Source organism: Coturnix japonica, chromosome Z, assembly GCF_054131305.1.
Source record: "Coturnix japonica strain WE chromosome Z, WE-NBRP24, whole genome shotgun sequence".
In the NCBI taxonomy this organism is placed as follows: Eukaryota; Metazoa; Chordata; class Aves; order Galliformes; family Phasianidae; genus Coturnix; species Coturnix japonica.
In genome coordinates, this window is record NC_140702.1 from 44,426,812 (window position 1) to 44,447,225 (window position 20,414).

The 20,414-nt window shown below is 37.3% G+C and overlaps 1 protein-coding gene across 27 annotated transcripts in view; it reads left to right on the forward strand.

The window, feature by feature from the left end:
- MPDZ (multiple PDZ domain crumbs cell polarity complex component) overlaps positions 1-20,414 on the forward strand; it is a 91,833-nt gene that overhangs the window by 36,224 nt on the left and 35,195 nt on the right. For 14 of the 27 annotated variants that reach the window (XM_085528882.1, XM_085528888.1, XM_032441256.2 and 11 more), the window contains exons 17-24: positions 1,254-1,463; positions 2,738-2,854; positions 4,918-5,076; positions 8,904-9,086; positions 10,068-10,191; positions 12,848-13,046; positions 16,343-16,384; positions 20,134-20,235. In XM_085528882.1, the coding sequence (XP_085385008.1) occupies positions 1,254-1,463; positions 2,738-2,854; positions 4,918-5,076; positions 8,904-9,086; positions 10,068-10,191; positions 12,848-13,046; positions 16,343-16,384; positions 20,134-20,235 (1,136 nt within the window). The remainder of the gene's footprint in view (positions 1-1,253; positions 1,464-2,737; positions 2,855-4,917; positions 5,077-8,903; positions 9,087-10,067; positions 10,192-12,847; positions 13,047-16,342; positions 16,385-20,133; positions 20,236-20,414) is intronic. The other 13 variants (XM_085528890.1, XM_085528889.1, XM_085528898.1 and 10 more) reach the window with 3 other exon arrangements.

A 20,414-nucleotide genomic window follows, 5' to 3' on the forward strand; every position in this document is an offset into this window, starting at 1 on the left:
TACCACACAATATTTTACTTACTGCATTAATTGCCCCAAGTTATCAAGGGTGGTCTTAGCTTCCTTCCCTCCAGGCCATCCCCACCTCCACCCTTCATTTTTCTCTCTCACCTTTGCTTTCATCACGTTCTAAATCCTGCAGTTTTGGATGCTGCTTTTATGGTGTGCATCCTTTTTGGCCTGGGCATTTTGGCATGGAAAATTACTGCAGTTGCTTGCCAGTTTGCAGGTATTTTCTTTTCTCTTTACTATCAGTAAAGCTTGTACAATCTTACATTTCTCATATTTTTCTGTGCCTGCAAGTGAATTGTTTTGGAAACAGTGGATGTTGTCTACATAGCAGTGCAAGCCATTCACCTTGACTGCAGTGAGGCTTTTGATACTGTCTTCCACAACATTCTGGTATCAAAGCTAAGAAAGCGTGGGATAGATGAGTGTGGGTTGAGAAATGAACTCTTTGATCTCTAGGTGTCTAGACGTCCCTTCCAACCCCTACAATTCTGTGATTCTACCAAGTTTTAACAGCTACTTGTGATCCTTGTCAATATAGCTGATGCATATTTCTGCACCTGTTTTAGATGTTATAACAGAATCATACTTTCCCATTCTTAGAGTTTGATGTTAGTTTATTTGTAGAACACCAGTGTGCTGGAGGATGGGATTTTTAATGAAGTCTGTGGGGCTTTTAATGTTTTTTTGTTTTGTTTTGTTTTTTGTTTTTTATTTTTTGGAAAGAGAACTTCACTTTGTTTTAGGCATGCACCAGCACTTTACTCTTTAGAAATGCTTTCTCAGCTGTGTGATCTGGTGCAATGAAATACAGGGTGGCTATTGAAATGAGCCCTTTGTTCTACTAAGGAGCATAAGTGAACATTTTCCCAGTTGGCTCTATATGGCTGTATTCAGAAACAGCAAAGTATAAGAGAGGACAGAGTCTGCACAGTGTTATTGCAGTAGGAATCATTTGCATTTTTAGGTTTGATTACTTACTGCAGTGCAGGCTGTACTTTGTAATGGAGATTTGTGATGAAATGGCACCTAGAAAAGAGTAATAGTTTTCATAATTAAGAATGGAAAGTAGTAGGAAGCATAAGTAAGTGGGGAGGGTGGACAGGGGTCTGTGCCTCTGCAGGAGGTTCATCTGGAGCAGAGCTGTGTTGGGGGTCATGAAAAGAAAGTGCATAAGAATTGTCTTACCAATACAGAAAGGATTAAATAAAATGAAATGTCTTTCTTCTTTCTTACTTAAATAGGATCCTGCCGACCCTTCAAAAACTATAATTCTAATTCGCTCGTTAGTTCCTGGTGGTGTGGCTGAGCAAGATGGCAGACTTTCTCCTGGAGATCGGCTTATGTTTGTCAATGATACCTGCTTGGAAAATGGCAGCCTGGAAGAAGCAGTACAAGCACTGAAAGGAGCCCCAGCAGGAACAGTTAAAATAGGGGTTGCCAAACCTCTGCCTGTAAGAATTTGGAAATTTTATGGGTTACTTTTCCTGTCATTTAAGCTGGTACATGATGATCCTGATTTCAGTATGTGCTTTGTGTGCTTTGGGATGCATCCAGGTGACACACAAAAAAAGATGGAGATTCCTGTTACTTCCTGCATTTAGGACTGGCCTGTGTAGTTTATGGCTGGTATGATGATGCAGAACCTAATATGTGGGTCTCCTAGCTGAGAAAACAGTGATGCATCTTGTGACCAGCACAGTCTTTTTGGGCTGCTGTTTTCTAAACATAATTTTTAGTTACTAGGTTTTCTAAATGTGTGATGACTCAATGTCACTTTATGTTGTTTTCTGGAATTTGGCTACTGTACTTCTTCACAAGTTTTGGTCTACTACAGGTATAGTCTTTGTATAGAGGCAGTGTGCTTTGTATAAAGAAAGATGAATACTTTTCAGATGCTTTAGAGCCTACTGGATATTTTGGTACAAGTATAAATAATCCTGCTATTGATTTTGAAAAGTGGTCCCTAGGAGTTTGAAGAGTGAGATTTAATAATTGCCTTTAGCCATTCTGAGGCAAAAATACCTAATGAGTTTTTAGAGGAGATGATTAACCTTAAGATTTAGATTGTGTTATCTTTTTCAGTGGTAAAAAGGATTATATGTAGGAGACCTAGGTTTATGAAGGCAGCATGTCAGTAAGAATGCTGTGCAATTATACATCCATACATTTACTTTTTGTCCAGTTGTAGACCTAATTTTTCCTCCATATGTAAGTCTTCATATCCTTTGAGATCTGAGGTGTCACATTTTACATATGAAGGACAAACTGGAGGACTGCCGGGACAGTAAACATCTAGTTCTGGGTTATGTAAGGATAACAAAAGCCTGGTACTTCCTAAACTCTGTTGACAGTGGCATCTCAGGTCATTAAATTAAAAAACTACTGTATCTTCCTGAATTATCTATAGTAAACTCATCTAATGTGGACAAGTGTCTTTGATGTGTTGAATTCAAATCAGAAGAATGGCACTGATTTTATGCCGCTGTATTTGTAAGTGTAAGTGCAGTCTTTGTGGTTATTTCTTACTTTTTACATAATAATAATATTGTAATCTCTGTGGCTGCAGATACCAAATTCTCATCTACCTGACACTATAATTGTGGTCGAAATGAACTCTTTGATGCACGTGGTATTCATTTGCATCTCTAAACTCCCTTTCATAATCCACTCTGCACACTTTGTTTCCTGGCCACTCATCCAACTCAGAGCTTCGTTCTTTCTGCAGCTTTCACCAGAAGAAGGCTGTGTCTCTGCTAAGGAAGACTGCTTTTTCTACTCTACCCAGTCACTTGAGGAGGAGGGGCCAGCTGATGCAGCCCTCTTCCATGCTGAGCTGGCTTTGGTTAGTGGCCCAACTTTCCAAAGATTTCTAAAGCCTTTGCATTTTGTAATGGAAAGGATTGTTTTATCACTGTTTATGCTTACCTTTTAGTGTTTACTATCACCACATTATTCATCCGCAATAGTTGGGATAGATGTCCATATGGTAGAAATGGGTGTCTGGAGATTTTGTTTGTTTTCTTTAGTTGTGAGTCTAGCTAGTGATCTCTCAGTAGCAGGAAAAAAGTGGAAGAATTTTACTGATACTTTCATAAAAGTATAGCTACACGTTTGTCCTTATGTCCACTGAGCATTCCTTTTAAAAATCTTAGCTTGTGTCAAGAAATGTTCATGTGCTTGTTTTGTAAATAAATTTCTGGGGAACGCTCTTTTTACAAGTAAGTCAGACGTACAAGGAGGAATGCTCGTATTTCAAAGTTATCAATATTTTCTCTTAACAGTATTCTTAAGACTTCAGGATCAATCAGTGATTATGAGATTTGCAAGATCAAAAGATATTGTACGAAGAACGCAGCCCACTTGAGCATTTGGTTATTTACATAGTCCAGAAGTTACTAGAAAGAACTCAGATATAAAGGTTAAAAGAAATAAGTCTCTGTAACAATCCCTCACTGTGGCCTCAGAGAGTCCCCTTCCCCCTCCCCCACCATACCCCCCTGAAAAAAACAAACCCAAACAGTACAACCATTTGATTCATATTAAAATAATAAAAATAGAGCTGAAGAATAATGAAACATGACAAATATATCAACTGACTGTCAAATATGCAAAGTTGAAAATTAAACATACAGCACCAGGTATGAGGATGTTTGCGGAGTTCAGTCAGAAGGATTTGTTTTTCATAGCTACATCTATATAACTATCTAGTCTTTCAGTTTATTGCACAATCCTTATTTTGGACTTAACTTCAGCATGACTAACGTGTGTTCTTCAGAAGATGCACTGAGAGTAAATTACATTGAAGAGCTAGTTTGACCTATATGTTACTATGAGACAAAAAGAGACAAAAACCAAATTGTTTATACCCAAAAAAAGAATTAATCTGTTGAAATCACAGCAGATTTTTGCTATTGTTGTTGCTTATCTGAGAATTAATTAGTGGCATGATTAATCACAGCAGCTGAAAAGCAACACTTAGGTTCCATCTCTGCAGATTATGCCCTTAACTGCTTCATATAAGTTGACAGTATGGCTGTAGTTCTGAACTCACTAAACATTTTTGTTGCCATACTGTGTTTACTTGGACCTTTTAATAAGCAAAAAACTGTTTGTGAAGCGCCATGGTTAGAGTTGTTTAAGACACAGTTTTATTCTTGTATTTGAAAATCTGAGTCTCTAAATGTGTTGCATTTAAGAAAGAAATGTGTTTCAAGGTGAAAAGGAGTAGAGTACCCTTGTTTGGAACTCTTAAAATCTTCTTTCATATTTAAGATGGGAGAAATGTCCGTGTTCACCTTCTTGTGGAATGTGAAAGAAATAAATATTTTGGAGAAAAAAAAAAAAAAAGAAAAAAAAAAAGTTATTTAAGTTGGATTTAAGAAATGTTTTTGGAAAGCATTGCAGCTTCCAGAGGATTACTTATGTGCCCTTTTATAAGCAACCAAGCCTGTAAAATAAGATGGGGGAAGCATTACTTATGTGGCTGTAAGTAAAGATGGTTATTTTTATAGTGCTACTTCTTGTAAAACAAAGTAACAATTAAAAACAAAACAAAAAAAGGAAGTCCCAAATAAATCCAAATATTTACACCAACATACAGCAGTTCTAACACCTCATGTTTCTTTTCGGAGGCAGTGTTCAGTTTCAGTCCTGCAATTTATTCCAGTTTAGACTCTAGTTCTAGATCAGGTATTCCTTATAATCTCTGAAGATGGGTTGATGTCTGTTGTTACTAGAAGTAGAAATTTTTCTTACTGTGATGTGCAAATGTAACTTCATTGTAAATCAGAGAGGGGAAAAAAGGGGCTAACAGTCAGTAAGTAGTGACCAACGTGCATGTGTTTGGGGCTTATGTGGTGCGAAGGTTACAGATTGCCTGGCTGATTAAATTGCTTCTGTTGTTAGGTGAACTCCAGCGGAGCTGGTCTAGCTGTTGAGCCCATCTTTGAATCTCAGTTTGCTACAGAGAATTTGATATTCCCGACTTCGACTTCACTTTTACCTGCAACCTTCTGTAGTGAGGATTTCAACATCAGCTTCCCTTTTTTATCATCAACTCCCAAGGTAAAAAGGAGAATGGTTTTTTCTTGCTTACAAGTGTGGAAAGCCTCTGTGTTACTAAACGTGAATGCTTCGTGTTGTTCCAGTTCCACTTGCACCAACATTTGTTATAAGTCTTAAGTGTGGCTTTTTTCAAGATAGTGTTTGAGTCTGTTGGTGTAAACTGTATGGGAGAGAAGCAGCTGGAAGGTTGAAAACTTGGGCTGTGCTTTGTATAACCAGATAAAGTACTGTGAGATGTTTTTAATGTTAAAGCTGCAGTCATCAGTCTTCTGCAGAAATCTAATCGGTATTTTTTCAGTACATATTAAAGAGGGATAATATAAAATATTTGGATAATTCTACAGTACTTTAGGTATGGAAAGATTAAATTTTTGTCCTACGCTTTGCTTTTTCACTGCCTAATAGTTAGATATTTACTAATTAACTCACAGTGTTCGCGAATGAATTATTTTACTGCATTTAAATCTGTAGCATAACAAATCTCTAACTGCTAATCATTTATATTTTAACTTAATAAATGAAGTTAAATTTCTTAAGACTATTACTATCTTTATTCCTGTTGGTCACGTACCCATGTGGTTGTATCACAATCTGCTTTATTTCTCTTAGTTGCGTTTTGTTCTTCCTTTTCTTTTCAATCTGTAGTTTTATTTCTGGAATCCAGAGGCTTTTGAGTATTTTCTCTTAGAAATGATGGTCTTTGAAAGCAGTGTTGTAGGAATTTCTTCCAGGTTTTGCGGTCAGTGGTCTTGGGCAGAGTAGCTTCTGCTTTTACCTTCATGCCACAGCTAAAGTATCTTCCTTTATCCCGTATCCCTGAGTATATTCATTCTTTACAACACTCTGATTGAAAAGCTAAATTCATCTTCTAATGGCTTCTCCCCGTCTACAGAAAAGCACATCTCTGCTGTGCCACTGAGGCAGATTGCGTTGTTAACCCTGTAATTGTTACTTAAATGGCTTATGCATTTTTCGTGCTGAGAAGCATTTAATGAGATAGGCATTGGGTTTACATAATATATCATATTGAGAGTTTACCAAGTCTGAATTAATTTTTGGTCCATTTCTTTTATTTTTTTTTCTTCTTTTTTTCTTTTTTTAAGATTATAGTCCTGAGTTTCCACTCTTCTCTTTGCACTGGTATGAAAAGTTTGACCTCTTCGAGTAACCTTTAATAGTGTTCAGTTATGAAGTACTTCAGAAAGTGAACACAGCAAGGAAATCAATTTATAAAAGAAAAGTTTGGAAGCAGTAAAATCAGTTTAAACAAAAAAAAAGTGTCATTGGATACTATGATGAATACTGAGATATTTCAGCTATTTATAACTGCAGAGGCAGCTGAAGTTCAGATTATGAATGCCTTTGCCATCAATTTAAAGATAGCTGACAAAAAATAATTTTAGGTCAAAGTAATTTTCTAGTGAATTCACGTGCAGCTGTTACTGTGAATTCTTGAAATTTTGTTTGTCTTCAAAAATGAAAGCATTGGCTTTTCTTTAAGTGAAATAAATGTTAATGGGTCATATATTGCTGCTTTAATGCACTTATGACTTAAGGAAAAGATGCTGAGGTACCGTCTGAGTCTTTGCAATGAATATACCCCCACTGGTCTAAAAACAGATATGAAACAGAGTTAAAGGTGTATGTGCTTCAGCTGTCTTTTAAGCCTTCTGATTTCATTTAGATAGATTATAGTTCTGGAGTTGTGGTCATCAAAACTAGGAAATTTCATTGATTACATCATGCAGATTAGTAATACTTAGGTGTTGCTCGGTTACCTTCTCAGATGTTACTTAAACCAGTTGCTTACAGATGATCCATTTTTTATCTGGTCTAGGGATAGAAACAAGCATGTTGGCATTCTGTCAAAGACAAAAATTCCAGGGCTGTGGGGAGAAAAACAATATAAAATATACCCAAATCCTGTGAGTCTTGATTTAACACATTCTGGAAAACAAACTGGAGAACATCAGAGGGACCTTGACAGGCTGGAAAGCTGGGCTTGGGTGAACCTAATGAGGTTCAACACAGCAAAGTGCAAGGTTTTGCACTTGGGCCAGAAGAACCCCAAGCACCTGTACTGGCTGGGAGGAGTGGTCCTTGAGAGCAGCTCGGCTGAGAAGGACCTGGGGGTCCTGATGGATGAAAGACTCAGCATGAGCCAGCAGTGCGCTCTGGCAGCCCGGAAAGCAAATGGGATCCTGGGCTCCATCAGGAGAGGGGTGGTCAGCAGGGATAGGGAGGTGATTGTCCCTCTCTACTCGGCTCTTGTGAGGCCCCATCTGTTGTACTGTGTCCAGGTGTGGAGCCCTCAGTACAAAAAAGATATGGAGATTTTGGAAAGGGTCCAGAGGAGGGCCACAAAGATGATCAGGGGGCTGGAGCACCTCCCCTATGAGGACAGGCTGAGGGAGTTGGGTTTGTTCAGCCTGGAGAAGAGAAGGTTGCGGGGTGACCTAATTGCAGCCTTTCAGTACCTGAAGGGAACTTACACCCAGGAGGGGAGTAAACTCTTCAAAAGGGCTGACAATAGCAGGACTAGTGGAAATGGTTTTAAGTTGAAAGATGGAAGATTTAGGTTGGATGTTAGGGGGAAGTTCTTTAGTAGGAGAGTAGTTAGGCCCTGGAACAGGCTGCCCAGGGAGGTTGTGGATGCTTCGTCCTTGGAGGTGTTCAAGGCCAGGTTGGACGGGGCCCTGGGCAACCTGATCTAGTAAAGGTGTATGTTTGGTGGCCCTGCCAGGCAGAGGGGTTTGGAACTACATGATCCTTGAGGTCCCTTCCAACCCGGGTCATTCTGTGATTCTGTAACATGTTTTTCTCACTTCATGGAAATGTAGTAAAAGAAGAGGGATCAGTGAATAAAATCTTACATAAAGGTAGAAATTCATGTGACTACATTTGCTGTGTTTTTGAGAAGAATATATAACAATGATATAGATCCTTTGCATATAATCTCTTAGTCCTTGATTCATCTTCCTAATATGTAATAGCCTATGTGTTTTTAAAATTAATTACTTTGGAAGCCAGGAATTTGGAATTTGAGTATTTTTTTCAGAAGCCTGTGATTATTTAAATCCTTTAAAAATACTTGAAATGGGAGATCAAATAATTGAGAGTCAGCGAGTTTTGTATTGAGAACTTAGTCTTGGTGTGGCTGTTTTGGATAATGATGCTAGCAGCAAGTACTGGCTGTTAAACATTTGTAACTGAAGCATTGCATTTCAGAGCTGTCACACTTCAAAATGTTCACTTATTTGCTGACATTTGACTGAGTTTTTTTTCTTTTACTATTCCCTCCTTGTATAGAAGGGATATTAAAACAACAACAACAAAACAGTTTTTCTCAGTTACATGGATAATCAGACTATATGATTGTGCTATACCTGTTCAAAGTTACTTTTAATCGGGTAGTGATTTGAGAATAAAAACCTTGGTCTTGCAGTTTTTTTCTACCTGAAAAAGACAGTTGCATGCACTAATTTTAGTACATCGCTGAAGCTTGTTGAGTCTTATTTGAGAATGTGTGAGTGGACATTTCGTTGAGTTAGTAAAGATTTACTGACTGACACAACATTAGGATTTAGCTTTCAGCAGTAACTTTATCTTCACTGATTTGTGCTATTATAAAATGGAATAATTTGTCTCAGAAATCAGATAAATCTGTAGTAAAATGCCTTTAGAAATCCACTGAGAATACTCATGTTAGAACTAACATGTTTAAATTCTGTGAGATTAGATTCTGTGAGATTAGTTTCTGTTTAAGATTTACATTTTATTGTACTTCAAAACAATGTTGGTTGTTTATTGCCTCCTGTTTTGAGCAGGTTGCTGGAAACGAATCTTCAGATTATGCAGATGATAATCGTATATCTACCGAGAGGTCGTACAGTATGGATCTGAGTGAGAGAGGGGCAGAACAAAGTACAGCAGAGGACAGAAGCCTGGAAACTGCCTCTGTTCTTACTGATGTGTCATGTCAGTCTGAGGATTTTACGATTCCCACGGCTGTGAGTGTTCACTTACATAACCTAAATGAAAACATAATAGTTTGAACTGAATCTCAGACAGCAGCAGAATTTGCAAAAATGCTAACACACAGCTTGATGCCACTGGAAAAGTAAAGATTTCTTTTTTTAAAAAAAAAAAAAACAAAATACTGTGCAAAGTCACTATTAAACTGTTAGATTTCCGGAAATTGGCATTGGTCAGCAACAACTTGTGGCTCTTTGATTGTGAACGTCAAGAGTCAAATGTGGAAGCTCGCTCCTCGTTCTTAGGAATTTAGTCAGCCTAGCCAAAAACAGGAGATGATTTATGGTTTCAGAAAAGTAATCTCCCAGACACAGGAGATAATGTATGTATTTAAGTCTGCTCGTACATTGCAGCACTAGTCAGTGCTGGAGCATAGAGCATTTGTTGGGTAGATTGGGGGTCCAGAGCAAAGCTTTTCTGTTAATTTCTGCTGAGAAGTGGGCATATAGAGGAGGTCCACAGCTGAATACCGGGTGTGGGAAACCAGTGAGAAGTGATGTGAAAATCTTACATCCAGGTGCTCATGCGTAGTTGCACAGTTCATCTCACATAATAAGACTGTGCAAGGAGTGGTTCCTTATAAGACAGTCACTGTGACCTGTTTTGATTCCTTCCCTTCAGTGTTTAAGGCAGTCTTTAAAAAGTCATAGTTTTGTATTAACTTTGTTGCTTTAGCATAGGTAGATTGTCAGGCATCTCACGTGTATGAGTCAGCAAGCCTCTGAATTCATCACAGTAATTTAAGAGAGTAAATAGTGTCCCGAAATTTACAATGTACTTTGCAATACACTTCTTGTATCACATAGTGAAAACACATACATCAGTTTGATCTTTAATGGACTGACCATATAGGGAATCTGTATTAGTTACACTCATAGGTTTGGTAAGATGAAGTCTCTGTCCATGCATATTTTTATATCTGTATTATGAACTGATGTTATTTTCCTTTGCATTAGGATGCAGGAATGTTAATGGAATCTACCACCTTACCATCTGTGGAAGAAGCTTCAGCAAGTGCAAATGGGATGAAAAAGACATTTGAGGAAACCATCACTATTGCAAAAGGCAATTCAAGTCTAGGTAAAATAACTGTCTTTTGTTTATTTATTTTTTAAACCTGTTCAGAAACATGGCTTTCTGGTTTTCTCTTGTATTTCCCATTCTAGTAGTGAAGACTAAACATTTTCATTTTAAACGGTAAAGCGTTTAGACAGTATGTGTCAGTATGTGTTGCTTTTGTTCTATTTTGCTAAGATGGCAGTGAATCCACTTGCTGTCACCTTTCACAGCAAATATATATATATATTTTCCATTAAGAAATGTGGTTGATCCTGAATATTAACGGTACAGTTTTAATATGTTCTCTTTGTGTCTGTATTTGACAGAGTGGAAAGACACAAGATGGGGCCAGTAAGTTCTGTATTTTGAGATGGAAAAGCTTTGGTCTCAGAGTGTTGTATTTAAATGTATGTAAACATGAAATCATCTTCTTTTCTTCAAAACTAAGCAAGATGTTCAGTTCCTTTCCACCGATTTCCACTGCTTCTTAAGTTTCAGTATTTCTAAAAAATCAGATAATTAATACATTTATCGTTTTTAATTCAAAAATATCATTTTGTAGAGAATCTGCCATTTTTGATGATCTGCAGTCTGCATCTCCCTGAACATACTGATCAGAGGTGTATTATGGTATTAATAGGCACAATAGGTTGAAGCAGTTTTTCTTGTCCTCTTCAGGTTCCAGTAATGGCTGTGGAGGTAGCGAGGCTGGGATGAGCATAGGCAAAGGAATCTCACAGCCAGTCCATGGAAAGTTTGGGGCAGGAGACAGTGCTGCTCCACTCCTGACATAGGCCAGCATTTTTCTTTGTTTTGATTTAGAGTACAGGTGCTTTTCTGTCTTGGAAGAAATTCTGGCATTATCAGAGTGGAACTTAGTTTAAATATTGGCTGTTTGCATTGATTTTAAATGTAGAGATGTACTGTCCACTGGAAGCACTCTGACAGAAATCCTTGAGCCTTTTTCCATAAAATGCCATAGTTCAGAACATCCTTACTGTGCTGAGGTGGATGGTGTGTCATGATACTGTAATATTGTGAGCACTTTTATATAGAATGTGTTACAGTTGACAGTCCCTGGTAAATCATAAATAATCATAAATATAAAACTCCAGTCATTTGAAACACCATGTTCTTTCATCTGTTTAATAATGTCCCATCCTGAAAGTGCTTTTACAGTTTTTCCAAAAGATAAAATGTGATTCCTACATACCATGCTTATAGGGTAGTTTTTTGATAACACGGCCGCCTTCTTAGAGCTTGGGTAACAATGTTGATCTCAATTCTAAGTGAACATGAGGAACCGGAACTATACAGAGGTTTTATATTTCTGGAAATCAAAAAAGCACAAGTGTATTTTGTTCTTGAAATGCTAGCAGTATTTCTGTTATTTTTTCTCCTCTGAGACAATTGTGTTTGCTTGGTTTGCTGAGTCTGGATAGTCTGTAGGTTCCAGTTGCTTTCTAAACTTCTCAGCCAGTTCCTGTTCTTGTTCAGTAGTCTGTCTCCCAAGGTCTACATTCCTAGAGTCAAGTGGTCAGAATTCTATAGCCATATTTGTATATAAATGATCAAGATCAGATCATCTTCTTTCCAGTCAATCTGGACAAGATAGTAAGACATTGTGAAGATAGAACTGTGCTCCCAGAATTTGCTAACTTGTGGTTTACATCAAAATCCAGTAGAAGCCAAGAGGAGTGCTCACTGCGTCTTCAGTAAATTCTGCTCTAAAAGGCACTCTTCCTTCAGTTACTTTTTCTTGTAAGGAAAAGCTTTCACATTCATCAGTGCACAGGAAGGAATATGAAAAGCTTGTTAGTATTAAGACAGTGATACATCTACACTAATATCAATGGAGAGAAGTCTGTTTTGGGTCTTAAGGTACCTTTTGTCTTTGTGAAGATCAGTTTATCCTAGAAATGTCATCATGAGTACCAGCTGCCCTGTAGGCAGTTTCTGTCTTATTTCTCCTTAGTGAAAAGAATGCCAAGTTTAATGATGCATGTAAAATGAGAGACATAGCATCTTGCTGCACCACAGGCAGGGCTGTCATGTACACTGATTAAAGAACTGTATCTTTCAATAGTACACAGGCTATTGCAGAAGTCAGGATGCTCTTCTGAGCCTAAGCAATTGGCTGCCTTAATTTTTGCAGAAAATTAAAAATTGTGCAGTATTACCCCATGCTTATAGTTAATAATGTTCTTTCAATTTCTTTTTTTTTCTTTTTTTTCTTTTCTTTTTTTTTTTTTTTTTCTCTGAAAAGAATCATCATAAAATTAAGATGTGTCAAATGAACTTGATGAACCACCCAGAGGGGTTACAAAATAATGGTTTTATGTGTGATTTTATTGCTTTTGATAGATCTATTTGATTTCTGGTTTATTTTCTTCTTAAATATTCCGCTGTTTTTCACTTTTTTATATTCAACCTGATATGTGAAATGACATAAGGTAAAGTGAAGATGCTGTAATTGTGTTTTTTAACTCCTGGCTCCCTTTGGAAAGACAGAAACACAAGGAGAAGGACAGTATTTGGCTTGTTGACGTTGGCAGGTCATGTGGCTGTCTTTTGCCCTCCCAGTCTGCTACAGCTTTACTTTTCCTTGTCACCCAGAGTGAGGGCTCAAAGAAGATATATATTAACTTTTAGCTATTTCATGCCTTTCTTACTCTAGGGATGACAGTAAGTTCTGATAAAGATGGCACAGGAATGATAGTTCGTAGTGTCATCCATGGAGGATCAATAAGTCGTGATGGAAGGATTAACGTGGGAGACTGCATCCTGTCCATTAATGAAGAATCGAGTGCTAACTTAACCAATGCACAAGCCCGGGCTATGCTAAGGAGACATTCACTTATTGGACCAGAAATAAAGTAAGTATAGACAGAAATATTGACTCTAGTAGGAAAAGGAAAATTTATTCATATTCATGTATATTTTCTAAATCACTTTTTTGTTTTGTTTTTACAGGATGTATTTATCTTTAAATTTAAAATCACTGGTGTAGGAGGCTTTGGATATTCTTAGAATTTAATTCTGTGATTAATTAACGATATTCATTACCTTTGCCTGGCTTTATTGAAGTAGTAGGGTTTGTCAGAGTTTTGCATTTACAATATGACACTGCTAAACAAATTAAGAATTTCCTCAGAGATACTTTTGCTTCTGAAATGTTGACTATTCTGGCCATTGCACAGGTGTCTTCATCTGATGGAAATGACGTTTGTGATGGATTTTGGTTTTGGCTGCCAGACAGAAAGTGTAAAAACCCAGTGTTAATGCAGAAAAACAATGTTTAAAAAAAACCACCATTAGTACTTCTGTGATTTAACAATGTGTTTTGTATAGTCTCTTCCAGGTTTTCATTAGTATGTATGAAATGCATTAATTATTATTTTTTTTCTCTGTAGTGCTGCTTAAAATTTGAACTATTTAATAGTCTCAAAAATCCACTTGCTTAATATGGAAGTTTTTCTAGAGTTCAATTTTTTTACTGGAAAGTTGAGTATAGTTCTTTATAGATGTCATGGTTGCCCACATTTGCAACATCTAAAAATTAAGTGTTCTTGAGCTTATGGACAGTGCTTCAGACCAGAGAGTGCTGGGTTTACAGCTCAAATTAACTAATAGTTATTTTTTCTAAAATCCATGATAACATGGACTGGGCTCACAGAATTCTTGGAACTCTGTATAATAGAAGTATCTAATTATTTGAGGGGGCGGCTTTGAAAATGGTCGGTACAGTCCCAGTGTGGTGTCAGGTAACTAGTTTTTGTCAGTTCAGAACAGGGTGCAGGGCTTTTCTTTCTTCCCTGGAAGTATGCTGGCTTTAAAGAGTCGTAGCATTTTGAGAGCAAGTATGCTAAGCATCTTGACTATAAGTGGTATGTTTAATTGTCTGTATACAGTATTAGGATTTTATACTAGCTTGCTTAAATACTAGATTGTGCTTATTTAATTCATTACCTTTACTGACAGTACTGTTGTGAATATGAGGGAATCTGCATTGATAAAACATGGTATTGATTATTCTTGTAAGATTTCAAACTCCTATAATTCCAGCTTCCATGACTGAAATCAATTAGTATGTATGTGTTTGTATGTCTGCTTAAATATCCAAATGCTACAGCATGATTTTTTTTTCTGTGAGGAATCTTTTTTCAATGCCATAGTTACATGAAACAAAGATGTGTTGATGCTTTGTGTTTATCCTTTTAAAGTTCCTTCATTCTTGCTTTGTGATTTTAAGTTTTGCTTTATAGTCTTAGTAGTTTTCCAGATACATTTGTAATATCAGATCTCATACTAGATGTAAACGTTCAGATGTCACAGAGAAAAGAGCTTCACCTCCTTCTATAAGAACTTCTGAGCCATTCACATTCTGACTTAACGTTTTTGGCTTTCATTTTATGCTTGTGTTCTTCAGTGCATTCCTATGATAAGAGTTTAAAGTGAAGCCAGTGTTTTCACTTCAAGCAAGTTAAAAACCAAGTGCTTTTGTGGCTTCCAAGAAGGACAGGGCTATATAATTATGATACAGATCTACTCTGTAAGCATAATTGAACTTTTCAGTAATTTTCTCTTAAGGGAGAAGAAAAAGATGGGTGAAAAAATGGGTGAAAATGCCCTGAATCAGGAATTTGGACTTTTGGATAGCGCTGTATCGTGGTAATTCTTCCTGTTTGCTTAGACAAATTCAGAGCTAAATAAACAATGTTTCAGAGCTGATGTGGTACACCATCATGCAGGTTTTGTGATCTAAGAGCCAGACTTTCAAGTAAGCAAGCATTGAATCTTTTTTATCAGCTTTGGAAAAGAAAGACGTACAGCCCATCAGTTTTGCTTATAAAATCTTTTTCCACAAAGGACTTCAAAGTTAGTACCTAAACTATTAAACAAAACTATTTTTGAGCACTAGAGTGTCCCCCAAAGGCGATTTCTGCAGGAATGTTTTCATTTCAAAGCTATGTTTCAATGACAAAAAGTATTTGTCCCTCTGTCCTGTGCTGTTGAGAACTTACCAGTGAGTTCTGCATCTGGATGTGAAGTCCTTAATACAGGGGAGACATGAACCTTTTCGAGCATGTCCAGAGGGAAGGCCAGACAAATGATCCAAGAGATGAAACACCTCTCCTGTGAGGACAGGCTGAGAGAGCTGGGGCTGTTCTGTCTCGTAAAGGCTCCAGGGAGACCTGATATTGGCCTTTCCATATCTAAGGGGGAACTATAAGAAAGAAGGGGACAGAACATTCATCAGGGTGTGTTGTGACAGGACAAGGGCAAATGGTTTCACACTAAAAGGTAAATTCAAACTGGATATAAGGAAAAAGTTTTTTTACCGTAAAGGTAACAGAGCACTGGAACAGGCTGCCCAGAGACATGGTGGGTGCACCACCCCTGGAGATATTCAAGGTCAGGCTTGACCAGGCACTGAACAGCCTGATCTAGGTGTGCATATCCTGTTCATTGCCTGGAACTTGGACTACGTGATCTTTAAGGGTCCTTTCCAATTCTAACAATGCTGTACTTTCTGTGATAACACATCAAGTCATTTTTATGTGCTATGTAAAGGCTTTGTTTTATCTCATTCTAGAATGTTTTTCATAGACCTATGAATGGTTTTCATAGTTCAGGAATAAGCAATCTGAGTTCCGTATTGAGATATTCTTTTTCCTTTTGTTTGTGAATAAACAGATGTGTGGCATTACCATGATACATTCTTTTTCACTTCTTACTGCACCTTGCTCGGAGATCTTATATTTCTGGATTAATAGTGTTTTTTTTTTCAGCAGGAGCTGCTTGTCACATCTGTCCGATGATTCAGATAATGACTAATCTGAATCACAGTTTGTCTGTCTTAACCTAAAGCATGGGGATGAATTCCTGATCAAGAAATAGAATATAGATTACATTTCCATTTTCCATGTTTGTTAGTAATCACTGCTATAGATAATAATAAAGATGAAATGGTTTCTGAGGCAAGTACAAATGATGTGGCGGTCTAATAAATAATAATAAAGAAAATGGGGGAGGCAAAAAAGAAAGGAGAAAAAAAAAAAACAGCTCATACCTTTAACTACTTAAGTATACCTCTCACATTCAGCATGAGACATTGACATTTGTTAACACCCTTGTAAAACAATGCTGCATCATATGCTTCGCATTCTAGATCTTCTCCAGCACCTTCTGATGATCAGGCCCTCTTTTATGTGTGAGTATTGGCGATTCAGAAAATCATCATAATTCTGTGTTGCAACTTGTCTGTAAAATCATTCCATGCTTTTATTACATCCATAGTAATGTCAGGGATATATCCAGATATAGGTACATATTCTGTCTCTTTGTGTGTGCATGTGCACTCGTGCCTGCATGTGTGGATGTATATATATATATATATATATAAGTATGTGTGTGCTTCTATTTTTATATGTATCTATATCCAAAACTTGAAGATTGGAGCAAACTTCCTAAGACTAGAATGAAAATGCCTGTATTCTAAAAGATGACTGCTGATGACAGCCACATGTGTGGTTTGTGTATCTGTGTGCTTGTACAGGGCCCACTGCTAGAGTACAGTGTACTGATATCTGGATTAATCTCAGTATCATATTTTCTGTAGCACTTACATTTTTCTTACTTCGTGTGTAAAAAGGTTGAAACTAGACCTTAATTCTTAATACCAATAATTTGTTATGAATCTTGTCCGTATTTTTGTTATTTGGCTTGTTGGTGTTTCAAGGTTTTGTGAGGTTGTTCAGTCAAGCATGTGATACCTGTTCCTCTGTTCTGCATGCTTTGTTGTGTTGACACATTTTCATTTGTACACCATTTGGTGTTTCCATTGTCACTGCTGTCACTGCCAGTGCATATCTTGGTGATGGGGGTGGTATCTCAAAGAAGGGAAGCCAGAACACTTTATCCTTAAGCTATACATTTTATCTTGTAATGCTATGAAAGTAAGCAAACTAATAGCCCCCACATATACTTTTTCTTGAAATTGTTGAACCTCAGCTTGTCTTGCAGAGGAGAAATAGAACAGTAAAGCATTTAATCATTTCTCATCTTCCGTATTTTCATACCTCTTTCATAGCACTTGTTTCTCTTACTCTCTTCCCTGTGACATATTAACGCATTTGTAGGTCTCTTCTGGGTATGAACCACTTAGATTCTGGGTGGATTTTTATTTCCACTGTCAAGTATGAGTCAACATAGTTGACCAAAGGAGCCCAGCACCCTTGTTGTGGCCATGGTACATGATGAGCTGTGCGGGATGGTGCAGGATATCTTCAGACATTACTGTGTCCTCTAAGAAGACAGCTGCAGTAGAGTTCCAGTGAGTGATGGATTTGATTCATTATGGGATTTCTGACCATAAGTATTAAACAGGGAACAGATTATTGGCAGGTGTGAAGTCCAAGGCCACTAGTACTAGCTGACCTTGCTATATCTTGTGGGGTGTAGAAAGAGGAAAGACAGACACTTAATAGAGGTGAACTTATAACGTATGGCTCTCTAAAGTTGTTTAATCTGTAATATAGATTGATTTATTAAAGCAGTTAATGAAGCCTTTGCAGTTCACTGAATTTTAGCAAGAAGCAAAATGAACTCCTACACAGAGTGTACTTTTTTTAAAAACTTTTTCTTTATTGCAAAACACAAGTAAATGCTCTGGCTTGTATTTATGAAATAGCTCAAGCATTATTGGTGTTTAATTGTAGATGAGAACAAAGAGCAAACTTAGTTATTGAATGTTCCTTTGAGGGTTTATAATTAGGCAGTTAGAATTGTAGCTAAGCACTAGAATAAAAATGATGTAATTTTTCCAATGAACTACAAGAACTGGCAATGATGCTTACAAAATTTGACTCCATCAGTTAAGTAAAAGTTACACTATGTAGGTGCACAGTTTTGAAATGTTGGACCAAACCCCTTTTATTTTCAATTTCTGTGCAGTATGAAGAAGTAGAAGCTTACCTACCTAAGACATTTTTGAGGTGACATTTGTAAGTAGTGTGTAAGGATATTTGAGAGCATTCTTTAAGCTTCACCTTCAGAATGACCCAGGACACGTTAGTTACTTATTAAAGTAGTTAAGATCTAGAAGGTATCCTGGAAGTTGTAGCGCATCTGGTTTGCCTACCCTGTTAGCTGACCTGTAATGCTGATGTTGCACCAGAATATAAGGTGGAGACCTTTATTACCCTTGAACTTCAGGATCCTGCACAGTTTTGCTTCATGTTCCCTGTACAAAAGGACTGGACAAGAGATGTGAAATTTTGGACCCTCTGTAACTGATGGTGACTCTCTGCTGTCTGCATTGGACTCAGTCTGAACATCTGTATTTCCTTTTTAGAAACTCTCCGTTCTCCTATCTGTACTGTGAACAACAGCTTCTTACAGAATTTTAGTGGAAAAAAGATTGCCCAGATGTTCTAACCAATAGAAATATTGCTTGCAAATCTAGTTTCTTTAATGCAGCTGCCTTTCAAGGGAAAGTACATTATTTCCTACTTATTTTTGTAGAGTAAAATGTAACTGGATAAGCGATGCTTTTTCTTTCACTGAAACACAGCTTGTACACGTTTTGGCTTTTACAGTGGCAGCGGATCCTTGTGGACTTACTAAGGTAGAGCTTCCACAGCAGCATTTGCTGTGTGGGAGTTTTGTGACTAGTATTTTTACTTTGCTGTAAGTTACCACATTTAGAGTTGGAGATGGCTGAGAAATAGTTGTAATTATTTGCAAAAATCAAAGAACTTCTGATACAATCATGCTGTTCTTTTCCCTCTTTTTGTCTCACTGCTGGGCTTCAAGGAAGAACTGTTCTACATCTTGCTTCTTTCTTGGTGCTCAGGGAAAACAGATAAATCAGTGATCTTCCACTGAGTGCTTGTTCCCCACTGAACATTAACTCCACAGCATTTCAGAATGAAAACACACTTTTTGTTAAGCGCATATCACGTGAAAAAAAATGCCAAGGCAGACAAATTAATAGATTACTAGGAGAAAAGGAGCAAGTGATGGTACAGATAATTTAGAAATTTCTGTCAGAAGAACTAGAGTTCTTCCTTTTCAGCTCCCATATGGTGGATAGCTGGACTCCATCAGACTTAGTTTTTGACAGAATTTGATCTGATAGCTAAGCTGCTTGTGGGACAGCAGCTTAGTGGGGCATGACGAAGCCTGGTTATACTAGGCCTGTTTAGATCATAGTGTCCCTTTGCCTGCAGAGGAAATTTTTTCAGAAAGACTTTTCATGCCTTAATCTTTTTCTTTGTTTCCGCCTCAACAGTCTCTTGTGCCATTTCTCTTTCTGGCATTCAAACCTGACTGAGTTATAGCAGGGCTTCAGGAGTCTGCATGTCATTTGGCTGCTGGAACGTGACTATCTCGAACTGACTGGACATGCATGGTGACATGGAGGAAAGAGTTAGGCAGAGGATTACTCCCTGAAGATTACCAGACGTACTATAACACATTTATGTCCAAACCCATGCACTATTTTTAACTAAAAGTATGGAAACCTAAAACACCCAGAAATCTTCTGTTGAAAACACAAAACCTTCTGCAAACTAGCTTCCAGAAGCATATTCAACCAGCTTTTATGATGGTAATGATACTTCATACTTCACATGTATTTTATTATTTATCTTTGCACAAGGAATCTGTTTTGGCTGAAACAGAATTATCCCTGTTATATACTTGTTGCTCTTAAAACACCTTTTACTTAAATGCAGTAACTCTCAGTAGAATCAAGAGCAGTTCATCTGTCTAATTTGATCACAAATGCTTATTTTTCACAAGCCACAACAACTACTTAATAATTTATTTTCAACATAGCAGATTTGGTGATTTTGAAGTCAGTGCCTATATGAAGTAATTTCATATCCATTCTTCACACCCACCAAAGATATGACTAGAAGTCCTCATACTACTTTAATCATGTCCATTTTATTGCAGTATTACGTATGTGGCAGCAGAAAATTTACCGAAGTACAGAGCCAGTTTGGAACAACAGTCAGAGGAAAATGTGGCAGTAATTTCTTCCTCACAGTCTGCCTCGTGAGTCAAAAGACCTTTTGTTTTCTCCTGTATAAATCGGAGATCTAACTCTTTGTATATACACTTTGCATAATTCTGGATGCTACATTTTATTTTGTAATTTATATTTTATTTTATATTTAGAGCTGAAAGGTAGTGATTTTCTTTCAGACTAGCCACCATTTAAATAAGAAGTTGCT